The sequence below is a fragment of the Glycine max genome, chromosome 1 (genome assembly GCF_000004515.6).
Source record: "Glycine max cultivar Williams 82 chromosome 1, Glycine_max_v4.0, whole genome shotgun sequence".
Classification (NCBI taxonomy): Eukaryota; Viridiplantae; Streptophyta; class Magnoliopsida; order Fabales; family Fabaceae; genus Glycine; species Glycine max.
This window is the reverse complement of record NC_016088.4, coordinates 50,904,487-50,925,202: the sequence shown is the minus strand read 5'-3', so window position 1 is coordinate 50,925,202 and position 20,716 is coordinate 50,904,487. Positions and strand designations below refer to the sequence as shown.

The window sequence follows — 20,716 nt, the reverse complement described above, 5'->3', positions numbered from 1 at the left end:
TTGGTTAAGTCAAATTGAAGTGTAGGATTAGAGATGAAATCTAATCCATTTGGGAAACAAAATTATCATTTTTAAAATATAGGAACTAAAATTAATTTTGACCTTTGAGAAACTTCATATTTTATACTATTTTTAGAAAAATAACCTTTAATACGGACAAAATTTAAAAGTTCATAGGTAGCACATGGGGACAGTTTTTAATTATTTTGTACATTAATATCCATATTTAAATTTATTAAAATAAAAATTATATATAAAATATAATATCTTGGGATGGACACTTTTTTTTATGAAAGTAAGTACAAAAATTTACACATAATTCATTGGAATGATTTTTTACTATGACTTTTGTCAAATCAAAATTAAATTTTTTTTACCTAATTAATATGTGTTTAATAACATAACAAAAAATAAATTTAATCACCATTTTGTGTCATACACAATGTCAAGGTTTTCATTTTGACATCATATATATTGTTTTTAATAATAGTTTCAATTTATTCTTTTATTAATACTAATAAAGTTATATTATTTTTTTAATAAATCACAACTCAGAAGTATGTTCCATTTGAGACAAACCTCAAATAGAATACAATCACTATAGATAAAATCAAATGAAATTATATTATTAACACAAGTATGTTTTAGTCATATTTAAACAATCAAGTTGATAAGTTGTACAAATGTTTTTCATATTAAATAATAATTTTGGTGTTTTTATCAGTATTTTTTAGATTTAAATATATTTTTAATCCTTATAATTTAATATTTTTTACTTTTTTTGTAAAATTATTTTTTTAAAAGTTCTTATAAATTAAGTTTATTTTATTTTTTATTTTTATAGTGTTTTAGATAACACTTTTTTATTATTTAAAACGTATTTTAATAACAAAAAATAAAAAATATAACTTTATAAGAACTAAAAAAATAATTTTAAAAAAACATATAAAATTATAAGTACTAAAAAAATATTTAAATCTAAAATTTCTTATATTATAAAGACAATATATATATATATATATATATATATATATATATATATATATATATATATATATTAGTGTTAACATCATTTTCTTAATGTATTACTCTATTACAATTTATTTGGGCATATTAGAGTCTCAGCACGTGGTCATCATTACTGTGCTTTTCGTTGAAATTCATACATCTTGTTCTTAATATTCCCATTAGACTTCGGAGCTCGTAAGTACGTGAATCCTGCATAATAGTTAGTAGGTATATTTTTCAAAAATTATTGTTTTTGTGTGGAATAATACTTACTTTAAAGAGTGACTTATTTATGAGATAACGAACTATTTTTTTTTAAAAAAAATAAAAATATTTTAAAAAATACATTACTAACATTAATTTAATATAATATAATATAAATGCTAAAATAACTTTAGAAGAAAAAGAAAAGAAAAGAAAGGAGGACAAAACTCTAGAGTCTGAACCCAATGATTGGGTGTTGAAATTGGCATTTTTTGCTGTGGTTTTCCTTTCTATTATTCTCAACGGTCACTTAAGTGCGCTCCTATCTGCGCTCTACCGCACTTGGCTTTTCTCTTTTTTCATTTTCGGAAGAAGATTCGCACGTGAACCAAAAACAATGGTGGTTTTCGTAGGTTAAGGCTATCAAACTACTTCCATAATGGAAGTTAAATCTGTTGGCTGTAATAATAGATTAGTAAGAACCTTGCCACTCAAATATTGTAACGTTTGTACAAAAAATATATTGCACGTTTCAGTTTATTCAAGTTTGGAGGCACACATTGAAATTGCGAAGAATAGTTTGAACTTTCAACAACATTAATGGCATGCAATTTTCCTTTCTCCCTTTCTTTCTGTTTTTTTTGGATCTAATGGGGGGAAAGAAAAGAAAAAAAAATTGTCTGCTCTAAAGATAAAAATTGTATTTGGAATTTTCGATTGCAAAGGCGGGTTAAGCCATAATTAGATTACGTTTTCTCTGTATGAATAAAAAATTAATGTCATTTTTTTGTGTGAAATTACTTTAATTTTTTATATGACTAATATGCACAATAATAATAATAATAATACATTTGTTCCTTGACATACATAATATGTTTTTATTAAATTATGTATTTCTTTTTGTATTTTACTAGATTGTTGATATGCATATTTAACAAAGCTAAATAAATATGATATCTTACCACCAAACACATAATCTTGAAGGATTCTTTGAGTGGAGTGCAATAAAGTCTTAACAGGTTGCAAGTTCGAGTTTTCATTTATTTTCTTGGAGCGATTGAATCAACCGGTGTACGTAGAATTATTCATTCTAATTTAATCGTTAGTCTCGAGTTTAAATCGTGATTTTTGAATTTGTGGTTGCAAAATACAAGCTAATGATGACAAACAATTTGGGTAACAAGAAACTCAATTTTCATTAAATAAGAAAATCTTAAATTTAAGTTCGGCAAATAAGATCTTTAATTTTAGATATTTGTGAATCTAAACGATGAAATACTCGGTTGAGTTCTTGTGTATTTTTAAATGTTAGATATCCGCACATAGATTTGATTGATCATAGTAACAGCCACTCAATTATCGAAATCCAACGTTTAGTTAGTTTAGTTATTTCTTCTTGTTTGTATTAAAAATGCAATTATTCAGAATCAGAACACCAGGGAATAAAAGTCTATATAAAGTATGTAATAATTTTTTGGTGTACCATAAAGTAAAGTATGAAATATACTAATTATAAATAAATAAATAAATATTGTTATTTTGATAATTCAACAAAATTGGCATCATAGTTTCTCAGCAGTGCGTTTAGGATTCATCAACGTCTCTTCTTTCTCTTGTAAAATACAGGAAAGTGAATTGAATGTCATTAGCCTCCATAAGCAATTTTCAAGTAGCTTTGATTATATTGAAAGAGGTAGAAAAAGGAAAATTTGATAAACCTGTTGTCCTGACTCCCAAATTTGTGTTGCCCTTAAGGATGATTTTATGAACAATGGCGACAATTTTGGGAAGTTTGCAAGTTTTATTACAAGAAAAAGACAAAGACACAGAAGTCCTGTGGTTTAAAAGAATATTATTCAAATCAGTAATGTTTCAAAAAGAAAAGAAGAATTTTCTATCTCGGTAGTGGTCATCAATAAGTTTTGATTTTTAGCCAAATTTAAAACTACTACTAACTTTCTATCCTTGCCTTTTGGGATTTGAATTCTGATCAAAGCCAGCGATATTCTGATGTGTTTAATTCTAACCAAATTTAATTAGTTATTTTAGTTTTGATATTTATGAAAAAAATTGCATAAAAGGTTCGAAGTAACTTAATTTTATTTACTAATTTTAATTAATATTTCATTTAATTTTATTTAGTTATTTAAATTTTTAATTTAATTTTATTTATTTAATGAATTTATTTTTTAATATCATTTAATTTTTATTCATTTCATTTAAATTTTTAAATTTTCGCATAAGTCTTCATGTACACTAATGTCATTTACATAACACATTATTAAAAAAAAAGACACTTTCTCCCATATCATAATCCCTCCACGTGTCATGTCAAGACAAAAACAATCTCATTTTAATACATAACTCATTTTCATTTATTCGTTTATAATTTTGTCCTACTTTAATCAAATTGCCTATTTCTCTCCGTTAAATTAAAATTTTAAATATTCTTCAAAAAGTCAAACAGTATAAATTTGCGCAAATATCAACAACCACTCTATGGATGTTTCGCCACATTAATAAAACGTATTTTCCCCTTTATATATTTTGTGAAGATATTTAAAGTTTAAAATAGATAATCATAATAAAAGAGCATAAATCAAACTAACGCCATATTATTTGAGTAGCAAGAAACTCATTTTTTATTAAATAAATTAATTAAATTTAAGCTTTGTATATAAACTATAAAGAATACCATAAAAAACTATAAAGAATAGACATCGAAAAGATTTTATTCTTTTAAAAACTCTACTAACTCATTAATTGAGATCCGATATGAATCCCAACAACACGTACCAAATAAAAGAATAAAAATGAAGTTGGAGGTTAAAAGCAAACTAACCACTAAAAGCAAAAGGATACAAGAGAATTTACAAAAACATAAGGATCTAACAACATGGAAATATAGCTGTTACAATTACAAATATGACATATCTCGATAGACAATACTAGAAACAATTGATAGTAGATAATACCAGAAACAATTGATAACGCCTATGAGACAAAAATAGAGATAGATTAAAAAAATAGAAACAAAACTTAGATATAATATCATAAATATTATTGAATTGTTCTTTATTGAAAATCAGTATTTCATTTTGATTAGTTTTATCTTGATAATTACAATTAAAATAAAACGTTATTCTATTCACATCAGGAATCGAACAACAATTATATGCTTAAAGGACCCAAAGCACTGACAACTTGTTTCATACGTTGTGGGTTAAATAAAATATTGATTTTAATTAAAAGAACATTAATAGTAAAAGATGGTCTCTAGAGCTCATCGCGTTAACAAGATAAGAGGACATTTTACATTACATTCATTAATATTTGTTTGGGCCATAAATTTTTATCTTCAACTAGTTAAATAGTTGATACCTAAAAGCAAGTGCAAGTATTTCTCACTATTCAAGCCACCAAACAACATACACAATGTGATTTTCATTCGTCCCAGCGCCACTTCCATCTCGTTATAGGTTTACATCCTTTGGAATTAATTTACATAATGAATCATGTAACCAACCATATAGTATTGTTTTGTTCGACTCCCATCCTATTGCGTTATATTTCATACAATCATACACATATCCAATAAAAGCTTCCCTCGGATTTTGTCACAATAAACGGTGGAGGGAAAGGAAATCTCCCAATGGAGACAATAATGATATAGACCCAAGAGAGCCTTAAAAAATATAAGCATAAGATCAATCTAGAGGAACTGAATGCAGTTTTAAGGGGAAAAGAGAAGTAGGAAGCTAAACTCTGTTTCTAGTGCTTCCTTTTTTTTTTTTTTTTGTCTCTGAACTATGCTAGGAAATAAAACATCTGCTGCTACCAAAAATTGTTATCCGTCACTCAGAGACGGGGAGTGGAGACTTACTTTGCTAGTTTTTCACGTGGTTTCTGTCTTTATTTCCCTTTAAACATTTCAACTAGTGATAAACCCTTTTTCTTCTTCTTTAAGTTCGACTCATTTGTTGTTTTTGCATTCACGTCTATGTTGCTGTTAGCTATCACCTGATGATTCTCGGATACCGTAGATTGTGATGGCATGCATGTGCTGTCTTCATCCGTCTTCATATGCTTAGCTTGGTGTAGAAAACTTTTATTGGCACTGGTGATTTTCTTCCTATCACTTATCAACTGTTTTCTGTGATCATTTTTCTTTTTGGGCAAAGAATCCTCTGTAGACATATCAACCTTCTGGCTTAACTTAACTAGCTTCTGTTGCTCCTCTTTATTTTCCTTGTATTCAAATTTCTCAGATAATTCTTGGTTCCCGGAGCTCATTTTCTTCTTTGCAATGCATCTATTCTTAACCAATTTCCGTTTCTTGCTTTTTCCTTGCCTACATTCTGAATTTGGTATTGATAAAAGGTGTCCTTCACCATTCATTGCCGCCACTTCATGGTTTACTAGATCTGGAAGTTGCGATTGAGCAATTTCTTTGGTTCCCTCAGTCTTAAGGTGGCATTGTCCAGCTTCAGAATCCTCCCCATCCCCAACAGTTCCACTACTCATAGTTTCAAGAACAATTTTGCCCAAAACAAATGCAATCTCTGAAAGGTGTCCCTTCCCAAGCATGCCATAATTTATCTTTGAATTTTTTCTTCTTTCAGTCTTGTAAAATTCAACATCACTGGCCAGCATTTTGAAAATCGCAGAAGCAAGTTTCCCTGCTTTCTTGGGTACAAATATCTGAAATCCAAAAAGATTCAGTTGGATTGGAGCCTTGTGAATTACCACAGAATAACATCTTCAAAAGGATATAATGGTTGATTTACAGAGAGGTAAAAGATGGCTTGACCAAACCTATGGAGACAACTTTATAATCAGGTTCTATACCAGTTTGGTAATAGGGCAGAAAAGGATAATATCTCAGTAGAAATACCAAATTATCTACTACCTTGTTCCAATTTCCAATAAGCTACATGATGTCCATTGACTGATGGCCACTTACATTCAAATCTTTATTTCTTCATCAAAAGAAAAATGCATAATGCTTTCTATTTTCCCAAGCTACATTTTCATTAACAAGTCACTTAAGGAAATGCAAATAGAGTAAATGTCACACACCATGAAATGAAGCTTTATTGGATAAAGTTTTCTCATTTTCTAACTTTACAATATCATTTGAAAATGAAACAGTGAAAAAATAAGGTACCAAATGAGTTTTCAAAATACAGCAGAAACATTTTCTTCAAAGCTGAAATCCAGAGATCATCAGAAACACTATTGTGGGAAACCAACAACATTCCAAAGTTTCCATTTTTGGACATTGATATTTTCAAATTTTGTTTATAACCCTTTCCCATCCCTTGACCTTGTTATAAGGGAAAGGGAACCAAAGGAAGATTTCTGTCTAAAATTGGTAACTTCAGACTGAACACTAACTCTATCCTTTTATGCCTAAAATAAAAATTTAATAAAAAGAACCCATGAAATTTGATGCACGAGATGACAATTTGAGTAAAGAATGGCCCAAAGGATTGACACATCCAGCCTCTGATTAAAAATTATGATAGAATTATAATGCATATGGTACTACTAGCCCATCACCAGATTATCTCGATTAAAAGCAAGGAAACTGCCTAAAACTAAAACCTTTGAACTGAGGTCATAGAAGTAGTATGCTTTGGAGCACATAAGCTGTCATATTTGTGAATTACGTCCAGTTAATTATACCTGTCCATGTAGTATCCATTCATTTAGTGACGTCGTATATAGTCATGTTTTATGATTAGCCACACTGGAATTGAATTTTCTATTATTGTTTCTTTACATGATATCAGAACTACTTTAATTTCAGAGCCCAAAATAATTAACAGTTAACAAGGTATAACTAGAAACAAGGATGTATCATAAACCCTAACTATGGCACGATTGAATAATACAGTCAATTAGAACAGAACCAGATCCTGTTGCAACTTACCAAAATAGATTTACTTACCATGTCAGATTGTGGAAAAGATGGGTATCTAGACATGGATTGAAGAAGACTGTTGCTCTCAACCAGAGCAGGTATGGAGTGCATCACCAAAGATGCCAATTTAGTGACTGCTTTTGCAATTTCTTCATCTGATTTGTATATACTGGACGTCCTTATTTCAGGTGCAAAATTAACATACATTTTTGCATGTTCTTTGGCAAATTTAATACCTTTTTCCCACTCCCCATGATATAGAACAGAAGCAAATGCCCACACTACTAGAGCATCTTGAGGATTATTTACTAATGTCAGGTGAAATGCTAGCAATCCAACCCTGTAACATATACAAATATACAATGGTATCACAAACACCCTTCACTTAGAGAATATAAATTCACAAACAACATCCATCCAAGTCAAGTTAATTCCAGCTATAAGAGAATGAGTTTCAATAAACCAGTTATTCTCCCTCTCCATCTCCACGCACAAAAATATGATTAAATCCACTTTCTAGGCTTACCTTGTTGGTTGTTTTTACTTGCCAGAGTTGATGGCACTACTTAAAAGTACTTCTTGAAATGGGTCTTAAATTTCCATGTCAGGGGCAGTCAGCTCACGGATGACTAAAAATTGCATTAATTGTCTGTTACAGACAGTTTCAAGAAACCAAAAACTGTCTACAATATATGGTATTAAACACCCAATACTCAGTTACACAGCAAGAGCATCTGATGTAAGAAAATTAGATTAAATACTAATTCCTCAATTCCCTAAAGACTAGCGAGGAGAAAAAACACCATACAAGCTGCAAGCAAAGTTTCAGAAGTTAGCTCTGCTTCTTTATATGTTCCATCAGATATTTGTTCTCAGACCTACATCCTAAAATTGTCCCTACAACCTTGGATAAAGGAAAATTAATCCTAAAATCTTAGGGTTAATTAGATTTCTTTTCTTCTTTCTTTATATTTGCAGTTGGATAGGGGATTCTTGTAACAAACAGAACTAACAACCACTCACCATAGAGTGCAATCACAAGGTCGATCGCATGCAACCAAATTATCGAGATAGAAGAATAATTTCTGCAAAAGTAACAATAGAACAATAAGTGAAAGCAGAGAAGTTTGATGCCAAATGTACACTTGTAATGATTGTCATTAAGGCCACACTCATTTGAGTAGGTGGAAATGATTAAGAAAAAAATTAAGTATTTGGGCACAATAAAAACTCATGTTTCCATTTTTTATATACCACTTTAATCTAGACTTTATTGTGCCCATAAATACCCAATTTTTTGCCCACTCAAGCATGCCTAAAAATATGTGAGAATCTCTTCATAATCATACTACATTTCTTAATGTTAGATTAACATCATGTAACCTACTATCCAATTTATCCTTAGCTTTAAAAAGAAAAATCTTCTCCAATTATCAGGAAAGTAGTAAAAATAATTAGAACATTCTTCTATGTCCTTAGGGTTCAAAGTTTTTAAATGGCATTTCAGTTAGTTGTGTGCAAATAATTACAGGATTACTCAATCAAGTTCACTGATCAATTTTGAATGACAACAAATCTTTCATTATTAATACCAATATTTGTCTATAAACATCAAAACATACAAATACTGATCCAGTTTACAGTGAACTATCAACTTATTGTAACATATTCCTTCAGCTTGTAATAACTTTAGCATTTGTATTCATACAATAAAATAACATCATCAAAAGCTTGTTGTACAATTCTTTTGCAAATCTACTTACCATCAACATATTGGAAGCCGGAGCATCTTCTTTAATAGCTTGTTCATCAAGATATGCTGCCTATAGCCAATTAATGAGCAACAATTGTATTTGGCTGATAGGCATATTATTGAAAGAGTAAAATCAGAAACTCAAATCCACTTACATGCACAGGAAGTAAAAATTCAAGTAATTTGAATTTCCAAAGTAGATGCAAAGATGGTTCAGCAGCGCCATAAGACAGCATGTAGTTCAATTCAATCATAATTTTATTCTGAAATATATAAAGAACAGAAGCAAGATGAGTGATAAAACAAACTACAATTAATTTGACATCCAAAAATAAAACCTCGTTGTGTAATGGACTGATTTACTTTTCTGATTGCCAATGTCAAGAAAACAAATGAAGTGCAATAAAAAGGGAAGCATTTCTACACAACCCAAGGACAAAAGATACGATAAACAATACCATTAAAACTAAAAGATAGAAAATTTCCTATGCCAAAATCAGGCCAGTACTACAACATCATAAAATTTCAATTGAAGTACCTTGTCCAAGCTCTTAACAAGTGAAGAATATTTCCACATTGCAGCCTCAGTCTCCCTTGATAATGATAAACCAAGACGAGCTGCAATTCTGAAGCCACGTAAAATTCTCCCTACATACAGATTTTACATGTGACTTCATGTTCATAGTGCATGCTAATCAATGTGGTTCAGAAAGCCTAATTTCAAAGATACAATGAGAGTACGATGCTACCTACCAGGATCCTCTTTAAAGGACATCTGAGCAGGGATAACAGTTTCTAGCTGAATCCATGTTACCAACATAATTATATATTAGCATACTTACAAATTACACTCATGCTTAGGGCTATAAAAATTCATTAACAAGTCACATAAAGAGTACCTTTAAGGACCTCAAATCAGCCATTCCATCGGTATAATCGTAGATTTTATTGGCAAACGGGTCATAAAATAAACTGCTTCCATAATCAGAATTGGATTAATAAAGCAGAGCTACAAATTAAATAACAAAGATAAAAAAAATTACTTGCTACTGCAACTTCCTACCCTTGCAACATAATCCAAAACCACATTTTAAAGAGAAAGTAAATGTTTAAAACAGAAACTACACACAAAAAGAAATAGATTGCCTACAAGCTATAAAAAAATAAAAAAAATAAAAACCCTCCAACAATACCTATTAATTGTGAAGTCCCTGCGCAAGGAGTTTTTGCAGCGAAAAAGGTCCTTTTTATTACTGCATTTGGGCAACAGAGAGTATAAAAATTGTTCCTTCCTATTGGAAGTTCGTGCCACTGTCTCAAAACTGGTTACCTGATACGATATAAATAAATAGATTGATTAATTTATTGAAATAATGTTACTCAAAGAAGAATCTCCAAAATGAAGTGCACGTTAAATCATGCATGCAATTTGTAGATTAAAAAAAAGACAAAGGTAATCTTGTATAACTACTCAGTAGACAAACCTCAACTACAGAACCTTTTATATGAACCAAGCATATTGGAAAACGACGTCCAACAACTTCGGCACGAGCTAAACCACGAAACTGCGCTCTCACCTGTTAGAAATCATTGAAGGAAAAAAATGTATTAAAACTCAATACAAAAAGTATATAGTGCTTCTAATATAGATAAATTGAATCATGGTCATAAAACCTCCATCAGCTTTGCTGTGGTGATAACATCAAAATCTTTTGGAGTTCTATTCAGTAGTAGATCTCTCACACACCCACCTACTAAGTAGGACTCAAATCCTGCAATTCATAAAAGATGAAAGAATGTAGATATTGAAAAAAAAATAGGGGTATAACAAAACAGAAAAGTTTAAGGTAAATGAAATTTTGTACCAGAATATGTGTGTGTGTGTTTGTTTGATATCCTAGAATGCCTTTAGAATATATCATGGGATCAATTAGTTATCTAATTGAGGAAGCAATCTTAAGAGTTGTTTCATAGTTATTATGATTTATGCTTTGTTCTCTTACTTAAATGGGGTTAGTCTTCTTATTGCACTGATGGTGTGAGCTTTTACTAGCAGTACTATTATAGTACCTAATTACTAGCATAAATGGGACCATTAGGTCAGTATTTTGTATAATGCTATTACATACCATGTCAATATAACTTTCTCATTTTGATTATTCTATTTCTCTCTGGTCCTTTTTCTCTACCAGTGCACTACATTTCAACAGAATTATCCTTTAACCTCATTGAGTAGCAATTCCACTGGCTCAAAGCTGAAACAATGGTTCATAACTGCAGGGTGTCTACATCGTTAGGAGCAACTAGTAATGGTACTCAGTTTCTAGGATTAAATATGTACAAAAAAAGTGCTAAAATCAGACTTTCAAAATCAAGGCACAAAGAAAATAAACAGGCAAGGCAATGCTCATCTTTTATCATTATTCAGGAATAAGAGTAGGAAGACATTTTAAAGGCCTGTATACAATCTCACCTTTTCTCCGAAGAAGTTTCAGGACAAACTGAGATGGGTATGAAATCATAGAACTAGTTATACCAAGCTCCTCTGCATCCAAAGTCTTCCATTTTGAGACGTCAATGCGGCCTGAATAACAGCTCAAAATTGTTAGCAGTTCTCAAATGAACATGACCAAAACCTTACTATAGGTTTCACATATGGGTCTGTTTAGATAAACTTCTCCATAAGGACTTATAGGAGAAGAAAAAAATTAAACAAGCTTTACCAGAAGCTAAAACTAACCTATGCATAAGCTAATTTGTAAAAGCTCTCACAATAGCTTCTCTAAAAGCTTATTTTTAACTTATACACAAGCTAATTTTAGCTTATGGAAACGCTTATTTCATTCTTTCTTCTCCTATAAGTGCTTATGAAGAAGTTTATCCAAACAGGCCCAACCAAGTTTGAAAACTGATTCTAGGTAACAGCATACACTCAGTATCAGATATTATTAGAGTTACAAACGTGTGTTTCTGTGCATTCTGCCTGACAACATCAATGGCTCGATGAGAAGAATAAATTCAGACAACATGAAAACGCAGGCAGAAGCAGAGTAAAACTAAGCAAATAAATAAATAAAATGTAGAAGCAGTAATTTTACCTCGGCAAACAGAGTAATCTAAGTCATTTTCTGTTGACGATGGATCTTGCTTTGGTCGTTTGGGCGCAGGGGAGTGGAAGCCCTGCATCAACAAATTCAAGGCGGAAAGAGTGGGTTTAGAGAGAGATTTGAGAGGTCACAATGTGTTTGAGAAATTGTCTCAACCAAAGTAAAAGTGCACCTGAGAGTGAGAGTTGACGAGAGTCTTCAAACGAGTAAGCACGCCTCGTTTGTTGTGGTTCATTCTGAAATGAAACAACCTCAACCTATTCACCGCTTACTGAATCCTACCTTAGTTCATTTCGCGCGGCACAACACAGACACGATTGTTCTATACCTTCCAACTGCCTTTTTTTTTTTTTTTTTTTATCAAATTAGAGTTTTTATTTTGTTTCTTCAGATTACATAGCCTTCTAGGATCTGCATACTCAAGAATTCGACACTATTGAATCAATTAGAACAATCTAAGCCATAATTTACTTCATTAAGTGCCAAATTAGAGTAATATTTTTTTAAAAAAATATAGTATTTTTAGCAATAGTAAAATTAATTTTAAATATATGAAAAATATTTAAAATTAACTTTTAGCAATAGTAAAAAATACAATGAATAATTTTAAATATATAAAAAATATAACAATTGAAATTTTTGATAAATAAATATTTTTAATATATAATTTATATTTTACATATATGATAAATATTTTATATTGTGATATAATGATATTTTTATTGGTTGATAATTTATTTTAAAACAAATAGTAAAATTAATTTAAAGATAAAGATGATAATAATATATTTTTAAAAAAATACAAGAGCTTAAAAATATTAAAATACACTCTCGTTGAAGAAAATTCATAGAAACCTCTTGTTAAATAATACTTTTAAAAACATTGTTGTGTAATGTAATTATTTAAATTTATAGAGAGAAACAAATTATTTTTTTAAGCTTAAAACTTTACTATTGGCAAGTTAGATTTGAGAGTTGCGGTCAATTCTTAGGGTTAAAATGTAATTTTGTTCATCCTAATTTTTTCAATCCTTCTAACTTTGGTTTCCTTTTAAAAAATAAAAATATTTAGCTTCCAATTTTTTAAGAAATTAAGAGATTTGATCTTACCATTCAAACATGCATCATAAATTAAATAAGTTGTTTTTTCATAAATAAATAGAAATGAAAATAGGTCAAGTCAAGTTAGGCCTAACTTAAACTTAGTGCATGTTTGGAAACACATCCATTAAGAGAAAAATCACATTATTCCAAGTTTTTGATGTGAAAGCCACACTTTGAAGCATTAGTTTGAATGCACGTGCATAAAAGAATGAACACAAATTCAAACATGCTACTAATCTATTTGGGTATATTTAGATTTTTAGTTAAATCTTGCTAGAAGAAATTCTAATGCTCTTCAATGGAAAAATGTCAAAGGGGATACTTCAACAAATGTGTGTTGGAGGGAAACTCAACAATAACTCAAATATGTACTTAGTTTGTTATAAACCATTTTAAGCTCGACTTTTTTAAGTAAGGTTAGTCTTTAACTTTGTTTAAATACCTATTTCATATTAAGGCTTTAAATGTGTTGACATATTTATCCTTAAATAAATCAATACACTTACATCATAATGGATCTATCATTGAAAAGACTAATAGATTTATTGACCATTAAACAATGGGAAGATGTATGAGGCAAAATGCATCATCCAATGTAATGGTCTTCTTTTTTACAATAAGGTGAAATGAGATGGTGTCCCTATGTCACCGTTCAACAAATGTAGACAATGTGGCTTTATTTACCATGTCATATATTGCATGTGTGAGAGGAACCAATCCTAACTCGTTGACATACATCAAAAGTCCAAATATGTGAGAAGAGCTTGAGGAAAGAATAATTGAGAGGAAGAGGCTGAGAGAAGAGAGGAAAGCTTGGAAAAGGAATGCATAATAATAATTAGGTGGGGTGGGGTTCTGGCCGGGGTAAGGATGGTTTCTGGGATGTGGTAGGGTAAAAGGTAGGGGTAGGATGGTAATTTCAAAGGGGTGGGTGTCAGTAGTAAACGTGAGAGGTGCCATTAGTAAACCTCTTTCCTTAAAGGATAAATAGTCATTTTCGTCCTTGAATGTAGAATTCGTTAATAAATTTGTCCTTGAAAGATAAAAATACAAAATTTAGTCCCCAAAAGTGTAGAAACTGCAAAAATTTTATCTGATAGTTAACTTTCGTCCATTACCGTTAATAAAATAGCATATATGTCATAGAGAGACGAATTTTTCACTGAAATGATTGTCAACATGGTCACTTCTAATTGTCAACATAGGGACATATTTGTCATATAATATTTTATTGACTTTTCGTCTTCCCACACTCTGGGAATAGGAATATCTTGTGACATTAATAATTTTAAATAAAAAATCATCCTTCACGTTGCCTCTTCTTCTTCTTCTGGCACAGTTCCTTTGTTGCCTCTTCTTTTTCTTCTTCTTGCACAGTTTCATTGCTTCCTTCCCCAAGGTGCTTCCTTTTTTAAAGTGATGTCTTTCCGACAACAATCACCATAGCCAACGACGATCACCATAACATTTTCGTCTTCTCTATCACACACCCAAGTTTGCATTTTTTTCGTTTGTTCACTCATTTTTCTATGTCTTTCTTCACTCTTTTTTGTACATGTTTGTCGTTTTTTATGTCATTTTTGTTTGGCTATAATAGCATCATCGCCGGTTTTTTTTGTCCCCTCTCTTGGTTTTAGGTTTCAAAATCTATAATGGCATCGTTGTTATTGCGCTATCCATCGTTGTCATCGTTCATTTGGATTTTGAAATCTGGAACACATTGATTCATTTTTCCTTTATTCTCAAAATTAAACGGTCATTTTATTGATGTTGTATTTAAACAGTGTTTGTCAAAATACAAATAATGATTTTTATCTTTACCTGTAGGATGTGTGATTAAATCACTCTTATTTTGCACCATGATGGTAAATTCATACAAAATGCAAATGCAACACTGAAGTATGTCAGTGGTGAATTTTGTTTCTCGGAAGAAGTTGAAACATATTTGGTTAATGTGTGGATAACCCACAAATTAGGCAAAACTTGGCACAACTATGTGAAGTTTGCTTTAGTTTATTATTTGGTGCCTGATATTAATGATCGTGATGTGTTGTCTATGTGCAAAATTGGGCTTACTAATCCAAAAAAAAAAAGAAGTGCATGCATACGTAGAACATGCTAAGCCAAAGGGGGTCCTATTAATGAAATTGGGCCAAATATTGAAGTAGATGCATTGCCTCTAAATTGCAGTGCAGAAAAAGTGGTTGAGGTTATTCCTAAGGACTCTACTGAGAATAATATTGAAGATATGAATGTTGATGGTGCTAACGGAGTGGGTAAAGGTGGTTTAGATGTTGAAACTGAATTTTTTGGAGTTGAAACATAACCCGATGTACAAGATGCAAAAATTGAAGTTGTTGGAGTTGAAACTCAAGTTAACAATGGTGCAAATGACGATGAAGTTAAAGAACATGATGAGGATGCTGACTTTTCTGATCATTTTGAAAGTGACCCAGACTATGTATGTGTCTTTAGAAGATGATGGACAATCAAGTGACATAAGTAATGATAGTTGCCACTCTGAAGAATTTGAGTCTCTTCCTAATAGTGATGATGAAGGGGACACCAATTCTAAAATCGTGTATCCTTAATACAATCCTAGAAGTTGTTTTGGACAAGTGCATTTGGAGGTTGGGATGGAGTTTGATATTATCAAAATGTTTATTGAAGCTGTAAGAGACTATACCATTTTTCATGCCAGAGATCTGAAATGGGTAAAAGTTAACACCATTTGAGCTAGAGCACACTGTAAACAAATTGGATGTCCATAGGAAATTTTTTGTTTATGGTGTGAAGTTACAAGAAGCTTTCAAATCTAGACTTTTTTGGAGGAACACATATGTGGAAGGGTCTTAAAAAATAAGCAAGCTACAATGAAATGGGTGGCAAAAAGGGTGACTGATAAGCTTAGGGTTCATCCAAACCTAAATCATGTAGAGACACATGAACATCTTAGAGAACATTATGGTGTGTACATTGATGAAAGAAAGATGTTTAGGGCTATCAAAGAGGCTCAGTCACTGGTTGAGGGAAGTATCCAATTGCAATGTGCTAAGCTTTGGGACTATTCACATGAGTTAACAAGAAACAATGAAGGATCAACTGTGAAAATGAATTGCATTCCCATACTTAGATCTTCTCCACAATTCCATTGAATTTATATATGTTTAGATTCATGCAATCAAGGATTCGAGGCTGGTTGCAAACCTTTTATTGGTCTTGATGGTTGTTTTCTGAAAGGGTATTATGTCAGTCATTTACTTGTAGTAGTAGGACAAGATGCAAACAATGCATTTTTTGTGATTGCATATGTGGTAGTAAATGTTGAAGATAAAGATAACTAAAAGTGGTTCCTCACATGATTACATGAAGACATTGGAGACTACAAGCAATATGGTTGGAATTTTATGTCAGACATCCAAAAGGTGCAATTCAATTGTCTTGCTTTCAGTAATTATAATGCGAAGTATGGTTTAGATATATAAAGTTGTTATTTTGATTGCATGCATGCATATCTCATAGTTTTTGTGTCATGCTAGCAATATCATATATGTTTATGTCGTGGATATTTTTGGTCAGTAAGTAGAATTTTTTAAGGATACAAATGTCAATAAGTTATAAAGACCAGGGTTATATTTGTCACTTCAATAAATTGTTCCTCATATGATTTGTCAAACTTTTTATTTTCCATAGTTGTTGCTTTTATTAATTGGTCCTCGACAAAGGCTGATGAAATTGAGAAACAAGGAAAAAAGTCTAAATTGAGACACTATTGCTTTTATTAATTATTCCTCATACTATTTTGTGTAAATGTCTTTTTCTGTTTTGATATTTTATTTTTTATTTTAAAAATCTTTATAAGTGTTTTGTTGTTGTTCTTGCCAAAACTGCATTAGTGTCTACATTATTGTCTAAATTTGTCTCACAAGTTGCTTAGTTGGGATTGCTTTGAGATGGTTGAATATATATGACAATTTTTGTAATTGCAGCTATTGGTCCCCTAGTTATTTTGCACGATTGAATATATATGTTAATCTATTATCTTAGGTGGCTTTTGGGTGAATGACATTTTAATTTGCTATCAATTTGCACGGTTTTCAAAAGCTATTAGTATGTAATGTTTATTTATATGCTATGTGTAGGGGTTGCTTCCTACAATGCAGGAAGTTATGCTAGGTGTTAAACATAGGTACTGTGTTATGCACTTATGGAGGAATTGCTCTTAGTAGTGGAAAGACAAAAAGTTAAGAGGCCTGATCTGGAAGTGTGCATGGTCTGCTACTGAATCAAAATTTAATGTTAGTATGGAAGTTGTTAAAAGGAAGAATGAAAAGGCATGTGCTTATTTAGACAAGTGGCCCCGTGAATCATAGACCAAAATCTACTCTAGTGAAAATTGCAAAGTTGACAGCATAACCAACAACAATTGTGAGTCTTTTAATGCAAAGATTCTAAATTTAAAAAATAAGCCAATTTTGAGTCTTTGTGAGGATATAAGGACCTATATTATGTGTAAGATGACAAGTGTTAAACTGAAAATGGCTACAAGATTAGGATCATTGGTACCTATGCAACAATCAAGGTTGGAAAAGGAGAAAATTGAATCCAACAAGTGGACTGCAAACTGGGTTAGTGATCCTGATGTAACTAGATTTGAGGTCTGTCATTACGAAACAAGACTTGATGTTGATCTACAAAACCAGTCATGCACATGTAGGATGTGGCAACTTACAGGTATACTACTAAGTTAATTAAATTTGTTAAATTTGGATATTATGTGTTGCATCACTATGAAAATTTTGTTTATATACACAGGTCTGCCTTGTAGGCATGCGATTGCTACCATCTGATACAATAACCACATATCAGAGGACTACAATGGTGGTATGTTGACCATTGTATCTTGTAATGCAACCTATGAAAATTACATACGCCCAATCAGAAGTCAACAATAGTGGGAAAATACACTTTTTGATAGGCCAACACCACCCTATGTTAAAAAGAGACCTGGTTGACCCAAAAAATGTAGAAGAAAGGATCAAAATGAGGGTCAAGTCAATAATAGTAGATTGAAAAGATCCTATAAAGAGGTTACATGTACTAGATGTGGTATGAATGATCACAACAGTAGAAGATGCATTAATGGTGGTGTTCCACCAAGACCAAAAAAGTGGAAACCGACTCTTGAATAAGAGACTAACTCAAATGCAACCACAACAACACTAGTAAGACATTTCTAAAAATTTGATTATTTGTTTTATTGTTGATTACAAGTTATTCGCCCAATAGTTATTCAATATTGTCCTCATAGATACTGGATTTTTGGCTTCAAAATTCAACTTATATGAGTTTGGTTGTTAAAACTTAAACATTTTTGTTTGTATATTTGTTCACTTATATGAAGTGTATTTAGGGCACTCTCGGTAGCTTAGAGTCTGGTTTTGATATAAAATTCTTTCATAGGATAGACAGTGAATTCCTCAGGCATGGTTTCCAAAGGATACCTTGTATCGATTTTCTTCATATTTATATTTATTGCTTACTTTTATCTTACTCTTTCTCTATACCTTCTAGTTTCAAATATCTTTGCTTGTTATGTTATATCTTTGGGTTAGATGAAGGTATTTGATTGTTCTTTGTTCCTTTCGGCTCGGGGCAACAACTTAGTGGATTTTATTGCATGTACAATTTGGTAAAGTTCTTCCAGAAACTTTGTATCGAATTGAATTTCTTTTTGCATATTGGACTTCAACAGCGGAACTTTGAATAACCAAAGGCTATAAAGAATACAACCTGTACATGACATATTTTGGTGATCATTCTCTATATTCCACATACTGAATAATTTGTGAATGATTGAGGATGCATTAATTATTCAGCCATTAGTTTCTTCTAATATTTTGTAAAATCTGTTTGCAGTGCAAATTGCAAAACTCTAAATCCAAGTCTAATTGTATAACTTCTGTTTGGGTTTGATCTAATTGGTTTCACAAACTAGGCCTAAAAAAGTTATTATAGAGGCAATTGCTTCCTCACTTTGAAAATCACTTCTCTACACCTTTTTAACCTTTCGAATTTTTGCATTCTGGATTGGTGATACCATTTGCATTCTAGATTAGCCAATTTTTTTATTGTTTCTTACAAATTATTTATGTTATATGTTACATATTTGTAGGATGAGATTAACTGCTCTCTATCTACTCCACGAGTTAAGCAATCTTCAACTAATTTGGAAATTACTCAAACTCCTAATGTTGAAAGTGCTCTAGCTTAAACTCCAACTACCACTCAAAGTGTTCCAACTCCAGCTATTGTGAGTGATTTTTACATATAATTGATGAGTTAATGTTAAATTATGTTATGCATAACTAATCATTATTTATTATTGTTGTAGGAAACAATGTTCATACCTCCACCAATGTCAATTGCGTTTAACCACCTCCAGTTAGGCCTCCAACACCAATTCAAATTATATTCCAGATGGAGTATTTCATAACAAGAACCAAACGTATTACATGAGCTTCATACCCATCCTAGGATTGTCCAGCCGTAAAGATTCGAAGAAATAAAATATGAGATATATTTATTTTTTATTTATAGTAGATTAATATTCATTATTATAATTTGGATAAATTTGTAATGATTGGTACGTTGTTACAATATTTATTTTGGATAATTTTTATTGTGACAGACAAATTATGGTTAATAATCAATATTTTCATTATTATTATGTTTGTTTTAAATTATGTTTATCAATATATTTTTTAAGTGATTATTTTTGTAACATTATGTTTGTAACGATAGAAAAATGGTAAAAATTTATCCTAAAATTATATTTTACCCTTAAATAAAAAGAAATTTGAGATCTAACAAATTAATCCAATAGAAACATATTCATATTTAGGTCCAATAAAAAAATACTGACATCTTTGTCTAATAATGATAATTTATTGACATTTTGGTCCAATGAAACGTATTGACATTTAGGTCCAAAAAGAATTATTGACATTTTTCTCCAATAAAAAAATATTGACATTTTCTTCCAACAAAAAAATATTGACATTTATGTCCAAAAATTGTATTTTACTAACATTTTCGTCCAATCTAGTCAGCATGACCATGTTAGTAATCAATTTTGTGACAAATTCGTCTCTCTATGCTAAGTAAGCAAATTTATTCAGTAACGGACGAAAGTTGATGGTCAGATAAATTTTTTGCACTTTTTATATTTTCGGGGACTAAATTTTATATTTTCATCTTTCAGGGACGAATTTGTCAGCAAATTACACATTCAGGGACAAAAATGATCATTTAACCTTCTTTGAATATGTAGCAACCATACGTTTGGAGCTTACCCAACCATTCAAAAACATTGTGCTTAAGAAATCGTCATAGATTAAGAGACTATGATTGTCCTCGCTGCCATACTTTTTTGGATTTTTTTATTCACTCTAGTGTTGGGAGTCAATATTTTGGCATTAGGCTCCAATTTTCTAGTCTTGTGTGCCAACTACCCATTCTTACTTGTACAATTTTGCACTTTGTCTCATTATAATGTTTCTTTGGGATCCTTGCTGTCAGGATGGATCCACTTAGTGGATATTGAGGGCAATT

At 31.0% G+C, this 20,716-nt stretch overlaps 1 protein-coding gene across 2 annotated transcripts; it reads right to left on the bottom strand.

Annotated features, from left to right (window-relative positions):
• Window positions 1-4,781: 4,781 nt before the first annotated feature.
• On the bottom strand, window positions 4,782-12,415 carry LOC100794882 (uncharacterized). Of its 2 annotated transcripts, XM_003516480.5 has the most exons (14): window positions 12,171-12,415; window positions 11,990-12,071; window positions 11,365-11,475; window positions 10,566-10,663; window positions 10,376-10,468; window positions 10,085-10,221; window positions 9,791-9,863; window positions 9,645-9,690; window positions 9,430-9,539; window positions 9,047-9,154; window positions 8,902-8,961; window positions 8,162-8,223; window positions 7,166-7,478; window positions 4,782-5,913 (listed from the first exon to the last, which is right to left on the bottom strand). In XM_003516480.5, the coding sequence occupies exons 1-14, from the start codon at window positions 12,231-12,233 to the stop codon at window positions 5,125-5,127; spliced, it is 2,145 nt and encodes a 714-aa protein (XP_003516528.1). In that variant the 5' UTR covers window positions 12,234-12,415; the 3' UTR covers window positions 4,782-5,124. The 2 variants fall into 2 exon arrangements, with proteins under 2 accessions (XP_003516528.1, XP_014631094.1); XM_014775608.3 differs by lacking the exons at window positions 11,990-12,071; window positions 12,171-12,415 and adding an exon at window positions 11,021-11,165 and having other exon boundaries at window positions 11,365-11,456.
• Window positions 12,416-20,716: the final 8,301 nt, after the last annotated feature.